The following is an 11,039-nucleotide window of genomic DNA, read 5'->3' on the forward strand; positions in this document are numbered from 1 at the left end:
TTTGGCTATTTGGTCAGAAAGTTTCAAAACCTTTCTTTGTGTCTATTTTCAACACAGCAGATATAGGCATTTGCTGATTCCATTGCCAATTGACACAAATCACAAAAACATTTTTCACAGCCCCGGGGCGGGGAAGTCGGCAACAGGCGGCGGGGCTGGGGAACCCAGACATGGCGGGTGGCACGGGCTGCCTGGTCACAGAGGGCGGCATGGGCTGTGGCGATGAAGCTGCAAGAGACATGATGCCCGCTGATCGGCACGCAGCAGAGAGAGGAGGAGGAGGCACAGGCAGTTGCACCATTTCCGCAGATGAAAGTGGAGGGGCGGAGGAGACCACAGCTCCGGTCGCGTCATTTGACAACAGTGAAGGTGCTGCCGTTGCCGTTGCCGCTGCCGCTTGCACCGCGAGGGAGGGCGAGACTGGCGGGGGGAACGAAGTCGGTAGGAACAAAGGCACACCGGCAAGCTCTGGCAATGCGGGGTGGGTGGTGCATGCACTTGCACTGGCTCCGCAGTTGGAAACAGAGGAGCCGAAGGGACCTCAGCTCCTGCCGCGCCACCTGCCTGGAGTGGAACTGCCCCCACCACCGGTGGCGGTAGAAAGGTAGGAGGGGCCGGCGGGGGGAAGGGCGCGGGATGTGGTGGAGGTACCCCGGCCGCTGATGGTGGTGGAGGCGGTTGCTCCGCTGCCTGCAGTGCAGGGGAAGAAGGAACCGGCGGCAGGGGCAGGAAAGCCAGCTGGCCGTACAAGGGCTGTACCCCGGCCAGCTGTGGTGCAGGGAGGGCTGGAAATGCCGGCTGTGGGGGGGCACTCCGGTTCCACTGGTAGAGCAAGGAAAGCTGGCACGGCCAGGTGGGGCAGAACCAATTGCGGCAGGGACTCCCTCATGGTCTCCCGCGGTGCAGGGGGAGCTGGAATCGCCGGCTGTAAAAGGGACACCCCGACCGTCGTCTGCGGTGCTGGGGAGGCAACAGGAGGCACGAATGGAGGGGGACATTCCGCCAGGTCCAATCGGGACGCAGATACCAAAGTCTTCGGGGGCAGCGTCGCTGGAGAAGGATATTTTGGCTTTATATAATCATGGGGGTGTTATAAATTATCAAATCGTGAGCCAAAATTATCAAAAATTTAGCAAAAATTTATTACTTTGTCTGCGAGACTGAAGTTCGGTCTTCGAAACCACCACAGCCAAAAAGACAGCGTTGAGCCCGGGATCGGTGCCGGGTGAACACGTATCTGACCTCCCAAGTGTCAGAGTCTCCCCTTTTCACGCTCGCGGCTTCGCGCAGCGAGGTTTTATACAGTTTATTCTGCCCGAGGCAAAGATGACCGAATTTTCTTTGTGTCTCTTCACATGCATCACTGTTGCTTTCCATGTGCAGAGGTGGACAAAAGCCTCGTCCAGGTGTGCCTTGGTTGTCAATCGGCTCCGTGAGAAGCCATGTATTCAGATGTATCAGGCTGACGCAGCTGACTATCTTGATAGATGCAATCGGCAGGGCGATAATTGCTTTTGGGTGACCCCCGACAACGGGGAAACCAGCGATCATCACCCTGGAAGCTTCTATTCTCATGTTAAAGCATCGATAATTATCTTAATGTGCGTCCGGGAACTAGTTGAATCTGAATAAGACAGCTGCTCCCAGCCAGGGTAGTCAAAAGACATGGTTTGGATTTCACAATATTTTATACCATACGTTATTAGCATGAATTATCCCTACCATATATTACAATCCCTCCCCATTTATATCACTAATTTAATAATTGCTTCTTTTATAACCCAAATTGATAAATTCCTTTTATTCCTACTTCTACCTGCCACCATTAAGGGTCTTTCACAAAAAGAGTAACCTTTATCACACTATCCTGTTCTCTCCTTGTGGAACACCCTGATATTCCATATTATTTACATTCGTTTTTGTTCATTTCTCAAATTTTGCCAATACTTCGGCAGCGTTGCTGGCATACTTCCTTTCTCCCAATCTCATGATCTTAGATGTGTTGCCTCCGGAAGCCACCTCCAGGTCCACGGGCACTATTGCTATCTGCATCCCCTGGACCACGGAATGGATAAGTCTAATAAAACAAGGAATTAGACAGGGCAGGAATAGGATTCCAGTGTGGTAGGCATAGGGACAGGCGTTCGGAAGATTTCGGGCTGTGACGGAAAATTACAGGAATCCTTCTACCCCTCTCCCCATAGATAAGGATCACCCTTGGAATGTAGCCAAACGTGTAGCCCCCCTAACCTATGGATGCCAGTAACTTTCCGCTCCATACTAACCCTAGAAAGAATAGCCAAACCCCTGTCTGATGTAGAGAAACCCCTTAGTCCATAAATACCCTCGAGACCCCTCAATAAAGGCCTTTAACCGTCCACCACATTGGTGTCAGCGTCCGTTATTGGCCCCGAGGGATCCCAAGGAGGGGATCGCCGTGCTGGACTCCGATACCAGGTCATCGCGGCCTTCACAAGAAGGCAACATAGTGGTGCTGAAACCCGGGACCAACGAGTCCGGGCGACGGGGGTACTCCTGGCCAGGGGACAGCGTCCACAGCGCGGGAACGACTGTGGCGAAACAGGGGGACGCCCCAAAGAATCGCGATTTCTATGGAAGCAATAGCGAAGGTCGTAAGTTCGATACATATGCAATGGGGAATCAAATGTGAGCTCAGGAATTTTACTCTCGCTTTAACGAGACTCCTCGAGCTTGGGGTCGTTAGTCGACCCATAGATATATTGCACTCTGAGGTGTGGCAGAAATGTACTGTCGCGCTAGCAGAGGACACAAAAGCCACAGGCAGCAGCAAAAGCCTGAAAGCGTGGGGGAAGGCAGAAGCAGCCCTACGCAAAGCATTAGAAGAACGGGAGACGTGGAACGCTGCGCGTTCCCGTCTGTTAATCACGCCACAGCAGGGGGAGGGGGCGATAACGCGAACCCCCCCCAGTGGCGACCCGATTGAAAACGGGGAAACGCGGGGGCCGGGCGCATCCCATCCCTCCCCGAGCCCAGAGCCCCCGGAGCCTCCGGAGCCCCCGGAGCCCCCGGGGGACCCCCTGACCCCTTCGGGGGACCCGCCGGGGCCCAGACCACCTCTGGAGCCCCCCGGGGTGCCCGCGGACCCTTCGCCCATCCCTTCCCCGCCGATAGCCGACTTAGCGCAAGAAGCGGAGGGACTTGCACGGTCCTTTTGGGAGGGATTGGCGGCAGAAGCCCGAAATATCGAGAGGGCAGGCGCGCGGGCGAGCGGCGGAGGGGGTCCGCCGCCCTACCCGTTTGAATATGGCGCGGGTGGCCGGGAGGAGGGGCAGAGCCCGTCGGCCCGCGGCGGGAAGAACCCGGAAACGTGGCCAGCCGCGGACGCGCATGCACGGGAAACCAGCGCTGAGCCCATGCCCAGCCGGGAGCCGTGGATCCCAGCAGACGCGCATGCGTGGGGGCACGACAGAGGGCGGGCACTCGCTCGGGAGCCGCGCCCACTGATGCCACCATATATGGGAGAGATCCCTCCCTGCGGGAGGCAGGGCGAGCCCAGGGGGCGGGAGCGGCACCGCCCCCGAGGGGAGGAGCAGGGCCGAAGCCGAACAAAACGGCAGCAGAGACCGGAAGTTCATTGGCAGTCGACTTCCGACTCTGAAGGGAGCCACAGCTCCCCAGATCGCTCTGCGGAGCCCACCGAGTCCAGCAGCGACTTGGAAGCAGAGAAAACAGAACCAATGCGGTTTCGGACGAAACCGAATAAAACTTTTAACACAGTCGGGAACCAGCCCCAATACGAACTCACCGACTGGGGTAAAATCAAAATCGAATGCGCGGGATGGGCACCCGCAGCATCGGTGCATGCCTTCCCGGTGAGAATTACAAGACCCCAAGGGAACCAGCAAAGAACGTATACTCCCATTAATTCCAAAGACGTTCAGACAATAGTAAAAGCTATTTCAGAAAAAGGAATTAACTCAGGAGTGGTTTCCACTCTCGTAGACGGTCTTTTTAGCAATGATGATTTACTCCCTTTTGATATAGTGCAAATAAGCCGTATGCTTTCTGAGAGGGAGGGGACGTGCGGGATTCAGCCCCCTCCCGCTATAGATGCGAGACGGCCCATCTATGCCAACCCATAGTGGGGCAGGGGATCTTCATACCCTATGCTCCCACAGGCAAAAGCACACAGAAAGGGAGAAACATGACCTACCCCAAACCCTTGCCCACAAGGGTCACCGACGTCCCGACTGGCGATGAGGAAGCCTTCCAGATAGGCCGCTCAACCAGGTCAGACTTGGACCCAATCCTTCGCATGTTAGAAGCTACCTTTCTATCCCTGAATGAATCTAACCCTAACATAACCGACTCCTGCTGGCTTTGCTACGATGTTAAACCCCCCTTTTACGAAGGAGTCGCTTTAGATACCCCCTTCAGCTATTCCACCCCTCGCCAGTGCAGATGGGACACACCCCGCAAAGGAATTACCCTGAGTCAAGTCACAGGTCAGGGCAGATGCTTTGGCAATGCAACCTTAGCTAAGCGGAAAGGCGACGTCTGCACCGAAGTAGTTGAGCCTGACAGGAAGAATAATAAGTGGGTAGTCCCATCCGCATCTGGGATGTGGGTTTGCCAGAGATCTGGAGTGAGTCCCTGCGTGTTTCTTGCCAAATTTGATAACTCTAACGACTTTTGTGTTCAAGTTCTGATCGTCCCTAGGATCCTGTACCACTCAGACGAAGAGGTGTGCCACCTTTTCAAAGAAAACAGCCGGCTCCACAAGAGAGAAATACTAACAGGTATAACTATCGCAATGCTGCTCGGCCTAGGAGCGGCTGGAACGGCAACAGGTGTCTCAGCCCTAGCAACTCAACACCAAGGACTGTCCCAGCTGCAGATGACCATCGATGAGGACCTGCAGAGGATCGAGAAATCCATTTCCTTTCTAGAAAAGTCAGTCTCCTCGCTCTCAGAAGTGGTCCTGCAGAACAGGCGAGGACTGGATCTCCTGTTCATGCAACAAGGGGGCCTGTGTGCTGCCTTGAAAGAGGAATGTTGTTTCTACGCTGACCACACAGGAGTCGTTAGAGACTCCATGGCAGAACTCCGAAACAGACTGGCTCAGAGACAGAAAGACAGGGAAGCCCAACAGGGCTGGTTCGAATCCTGGTTCAATCGATCACCATGGCTAACCACCCTAATTTCTACCCTAATAGGTCCATTGGCAATGCTGCTCTTAGCTATTACCTTTGGGCTATGCCTGCTGAACAAGCTAGTCTCATTCGTTCAGGCCCGCCTAGAACGGGCTAGCATCCTGTTCGTGGGACAGCAACAATTACTGTGAATTCAACAGGGAACACTGCCAGTCACGAGAGACTTGCCTGGCAGAAACTTACTCAGGTTTCCCAAGACCCTTTTCCCTAGTCAGATCTCAACCTCCTACCTCATTTCAGTGCCTATGTATAGGACTACCTCGTTCATTTGTGAAAGAGGGGGGGGAAGTGTGGTAGGCATAGGGACAGGCGTTCGGAAGATTTCGGGCTGTGACGGAAAATTACAGGAATCCTTCTACCCCTCTCCCCATAGATAAGGATCACCCTTGGAATGTAGCCAAACGTGTAGCCCCCCTAACCTATGGATGCCAGTAACTTTCCACTCCATACTAACCCTAGAAAGAATAGCCAAACCCCTGTCTGACGTAGAGAAACCCCTTAGTCCATAAATACCCTCGAGACCCCTCAATAAAGGCCTTTAACCGTCCACCACATTGGTGTCAGCGTCCGTTATTGGCCCCGAGGGATCCCAAGGAGGGGATCGCCGTGCTGGACTCCGATACCAGGTCATCGCGGCCTTCACAAGAAGGCAACATTCCAGCTACTGAACAGAGCACGAAAAACATAACTTTGTTCCACCAGGCCCCATCGAACAATCTGTCCCACCATGATGATTGTAAGATCGAATTCCATTTCTGAACAGGGACATGGGCCACTTTTTTGATTTCTGCTGCCAAACCTCTTATGGTCTCTCCATAATCATCAATCTCCATACAACATTCTGATTCATTTGAACTTTCCACACACTCCCCCTTCTTCGGCCAGCAAATAGTCTAAAGATATCCAATTTTGATACACAAATGCCTGTACCTGGGTGTGCTGCCAACTAAGTAAATCCAGGGCCTTGGAGGTGTGATTCGATACAATTTCCACCACTGCCTGCAGCCTAATCAGTCTGTTCAGTAGGTAAATCAGAGTCCTATACCCATAGCTTCCATCCTGGGCCCACGTGGCCGGTCCATAATAATAAATTTTTCTTGCCGCCGGCCACTCTTCCTCCCCCCAGGTCTGTTTACCACTTATCACCGGTATCATCTTTTTCAAACTTCTCCTCTCCCTTCTCAGGGTCTCATACAGTGGAGCCCCTAATAGGTTACTCTTTGTTCGAGGGAGAGTAAAGAACACTGGCTGGATCATGCCTAATGTGCATGATCCCTTCCACCTTGGGGGTAACTCACTGTATGCCTTCTTCCCACAAATCCAGTAAATTCCATCAGGGGCATTCCATCTGATGTTTGTTCTCCCTGGGTCTCCCCAGTACTCTCTCAGGCCTTCCAGGGATTGAAAAGGGTTGGCTCCAGGATTTTTGACCCAACACAGTCCTAACCTCTTGTTCCATTCGCAATTTGTCTCGTTCTTCTGGCTCCAGTATCCCATAGGGGGTTCTGGCTGCCAGAACTTGCTTTTGGTGTTTGACTTCACTGTCAGGGTAGACACATACGGGGTGTATCCCACCATTTTGGTGTAGTCCTTTCCTTCTCAACTGATACAGATGGTTCAAATCACCCTCTGGTCCAAAATCCATCCCTCAGGTCTCTGTGCCAATTTTGAGACCCTCAGATTGTCCCATTTCAGAAGCTGTTCTGGACCCAAACCTTCCCCTTTCCAAGGCCATTTCTCTGCTGACTTCAGCCCCCCACAAATCCAGCAATTTGACAATCCTAGTTCGGTTGCAATTTCTTGCATCAGGTCAATTAACAGGTTCATGTCCGGGGAAGGTAGTTCCCCATCAGCATATTGTTTCTCCAGCAATTCATACTGTTCTCCCAGGGTTTTCAATCTTTCCTGTTCAACTCGTTTTCTCTTCATTTCTGACTCCCTTCGCTTCAGTTCCTGAGTTATTTTTCTCATTCTTCCCTCAGGATCCTCACCATCTTTATTTTTGTGAAACAGACAACCCGGTCATATTGCAGGCACACCCTATCATCATTCGCCTGTGCCAAATCCAATATGATTGGGTCTCTGTTCAAGGTAAATTTGCTATCAAATTTAACATTTCTTCCCATCCAATACATTTTCCTGTTCATCATGCATATCCCCAGCCTCGCATTGTCATAACACAATAGGTTCACCTGGTGATACGCGACAAAGATCGATTCCATCTTTCCCCCAACCCACATGGTTTGGTTGCATTGGTTACAAATGGGGATTGACATTATTTCTGCATTTCGTTTCCGTATCTGGTGTTTGTGCTTGTCTGACTGCCCGTTCCTTGGCCCTGCCTCGGGATTGATACACCAAATCCCTGTTTCCAATTCACACAATTTGACCCTTGTGCCGTTTCTCCAGCAGTACCTGCCAGGTTCCCTGAGACATTCTTCTGGGGCTTGGTATGCTGAGGGTCTCCCGTCCCCTTGCACAACTGGGACCACCTCAGTGCAATTTCCACACTCATCTGCTGAGCTCTCGTTTCCGCCTTTCATTGGGACCTCAGTGTGCAGACTCTGCGTCCCGCACATGACTAGGCTCAGGCCAATCAGGATTCCCACCAGACGTACTCCTCTGCCTTTGCCTCCGCCCCCTGGGGTGCCACCAGCGGCGAGGAAGACCATCTTCGCGGCAGCAGGAGTATTCTTCAGGGAACACATTCTCTCACCTAGCCGCATACCTCCTTTTAAAAGCGCCCCACCGTGAAACCCTGATGGCATCGGAGCTGCACGGTACTTTGATTGACTTCCGACACTCCACATCCAGAATTTCCGCTTTTGATCTAAGCTTCTCACGCACCCTGTTCTGAAAAATTTGGAACCACTCCTGTGGATCTAATTCAATGATTCCCAAATTTGTGGCTAAGGTTAGGATTCGGTCAGTCAGCTCGAGCTCTTCCTCCAGACACTGAGTGCACAGCCCCTTCAGCCACTGTCCCCTTCTACAGTGAACAACAAACACCCCCTGACAATATTCACACTTAAAGTGTACAAACAGATAGCATACACAATCAGACAGTATACAACTTATCTGCTCGCCGTTGGTCATTTACAAGGATGTTGGAGTCTGAGTTTCAAGTCACCTGGGGAAGAAGTGACCCTCCACTTGGGCGCTTCCTCCTGATGCTCGACTTTCTTCACCCTAGACGCGTGTGTCCAGCCTTTCTCCACCGTCCGAATGGCCATGTCTGTTGTCAGGAGCACAAGAAAGGGACCTTCCCAGTGGGGAGAGAGGGGTACCTCCTTCGACACTTTCACAAGCACTCTGTCCCCCGGTTGGATTTTGTGGATAGCGAATCCCAGAGGAGCACTCTGAGCCACTATCCCTTGTTTTCTGAGTTCTTGCAAATTTTTGTTGATTGCAACCAGATATGGTTGAATCTGACAGTCCTCAAACCTGGGGTGTCCCACCAGCATTCCATGTCTATATGGCATTCCATATAACATTTCAAACTGTAAGACCCCTGTCTCTGAATGAGGCATCATTTGGATATTAAGCAATGCTAAAGGCAGGCATTTCAACCAGGATATCCGAGTTTCTAAAATCAATTTAGATAACTGCGCCTTCAAGGTCAGATTCATCCTTTCCACTTGCCCTGAGCTCTGGAGATGCCATGGAGTGTGGTATTCCCACCAAATGCCTAGTGCATCAGCCATCTGCTTAATAACCTTTGATGTGAAATGTGTCCCTTGGTCCGAATCAATGCAATTCACCACCCCATATTGAGGTACAATTTCTTCTAACAATTTTCTGGACACCGTCTGAGCCGTTGCCCGTGGGCTAGGAAAAGCCTCCACCCAATGAGTCAATTTTTCCACTATCACAAGCATAAATTTGAATCTCCCCACTTTTGGCAACTCTGTGAAATCAACTTGAATTCTTTCAAATGGTTGGTATGCAATGGGGCGGCTCCCCAGGGTGGCCTGTTTTGACCTCATCTTGTTAATTCTCTGACAAATCAGGCACCCTTGAACCTCTTGTTTGGCCAATTTGTAAATTCCTTTGCACCCGAAAAATTTCAAAAATTGTTCTGCCAGGGCCTGTGCCCCCCAACGCGTTCGCTGGTGCGACTTCTGCAAAATCCTCCTGGTAAAACCTTTAGAAACTAGTTCTCTCCCCTCAGGTAATCTCCACTTACCTTCTTTCAATTCTCCTCCAATCTTTTCATAACATTTGACCTCCTTTTGGGAGGGCTGTGGAGGATCATCAGGGACCTCAGTCCCTGTGATCTCTGGGGTACTCACCATCATCAATGCTGCGGTTTTGGCTTCCTGGTCCGCCAAATTGTTTCCCCTGGTCCGGAACTGAATTCCTGCCTGGTGTCCTTTTACATGGACCACCACAATTTCCTCCGGCCCCCTTAGAGCTTCTAAGATTTGCCGGATTAGTTCTCCGTGCATCAGTCCCTTCCCCCTTGTGTTGATCAGCCCCCTTTCCTCCCAAATTTTCCCAAAAGTGTGAACCACACCAAAGGCATGCCTAGAATCTGTAAAAAATAGTTCCCTTTCTTCCTTTCAGTCCCTTCAAGGCCCTCAGAACTGATTTCCTTTTCCCCTCAACTACTCTGCTTGATCCATCCACAAATCACTTTTCTCCCTCAACCAACTCTTCCTCTTCTAAATCCTCCCTGATTTTTGTTTGCAATTCAACCACCTCCACGCAATCATGAATCAGTTCCTCTGAAGCTTCCCCAAACAAAAATTGCGCAGGGTTCTGCACGGTCGTTTTTCTCAATTCCAAGTCCTGCAAGTGAATCAAAATGGCCTCATACTTCAGCAACCTTGCATCAGTGAGCCATTTGTCTGCCTTCTGCTGTAGTATTCCCTGCACATTGTGCGGTGCAAATACTACCAACGGTGTGCCGAAGGTTACCTTCTTGGCTTCCTCCACCAGCAATGCTACAGCTACAATCGCTTGCAAGCAGGTGGGCCAGCCCCTGCTGACTGGGTCCAAAAGCCTGGACAAGTAACCTACCGGTTTCCTGACCCCTGCCCAGTTCTGCGTCAGCACCCCATGTGCTGTGTGACTGCTCACATCCATGAACAACTGAAAGGGCTTCTTCACGTCAGGGAGGCTCAGCACTGGTGCCGCTGTGAGTGCTTCCTTGACTCCCCTGAATTCCTCTTCGTCAGGCCTTGTCCATTCGATCCGGTCTGTGGTGAGTTTCTCATATAGAAACTTCACCTTCTCACTGTACCCTTCAATCCACTGCCAGCAATATCCCAACAACCCCAAAAGCTGTCTGACCTCCCTTTTTGTTTGCGGAGGTGGTAAGGCAATAATCCCTGCCACCCTCTCTGGATACAATTTCTTCTTGCCCTTGGTTAACCAATGTCCCAAGTACTTGACCTCAGGCTCTGTGAACTGCAACTTCGACTTTGACACCTTCAACCCCTTTTCCCCCAAAAAGTTCAAAAGCTCGATTGTGCTCATCCTTATGACCTCCTCCCTTGGACCTGCAACCAACAAATCATCTACATATTGTAACAATTTTGTCCCTTCTGTTGGTACAAAATGACTTAAATCCTGCTCAAGTGCCTGCCCAAATAAGTTCGGGGAGTCCACGAAGCCCTGAGGCAACGACGTCCACCTGAGCTGCTGCTTTCTGTTCGTCTCTGGCTCTTCCCACTGAAATGCAAAGTAATCTCTGCTGTCCTCCGCTAGAGGACAAGTCCAGAAAGCGTCCTTCAAGTCAATCACACTATACCACGTGTCCTCGGGAGAAATGTTATTTAACAAAGTATAAGGATTCGAGACTGTGGGGAACAAAGTCTTAGTTCTCTGATTCAGAGCCCT

The 11,039-nt window shown here is 51.4% G+C and overlaps 1 protein-coding gene across 2 annotated transcripts; it reads left to right on the plus strand.

Annotated features, from left to right (window-relative positions):
- Window positions 1-200: 200 nt before the first annotated feature.
- Window positions 201-5,747, plus strand: LOC129047005 (junctophilin-2-like). 2 transcript variants are annotated; one of them, XM_054517789.1, is made up of 2 exons: window positions 201-604; window positions 907-5,747. In XM_054517789.1, the coding sequence occupies exon 2, from the start codon at window positions 2,613-2,615 to the stop codon at window positions 4,122-4,124; it is 1,512 nt and encodes a 503-aa protein (XP_054373764.1). In that variant the 5' UTR covers window positions 201-604; window positions 907-2,612; the 3' UTR covers window positions 4,125-5,747. The 2 variants fall into 2 exon arrangements, with proteins under 2 accessions (XP_054373764.1, XP_054373765.1); XM_054517790.1 differs by having other exon boundaries at window positions 1,384-5,747.
- Window positions 5,748-11,039: the final 5,292 nt, after the last annotated feature.

This window comes from Molothrus ater, chromosome W (assembly GCF_012460135.2).
Source record: "Molothrus ater isolate BHLD 08-10-18 breed brown headed cowbird chromosome W, BPBGC_Mater_1.1, whole genome shotgun sequence".
NCBI lineage: Eukaryota > Metazoa > Chordata > Aves > Passeriformes > Icteridae > Molothrus > Molothrus ater.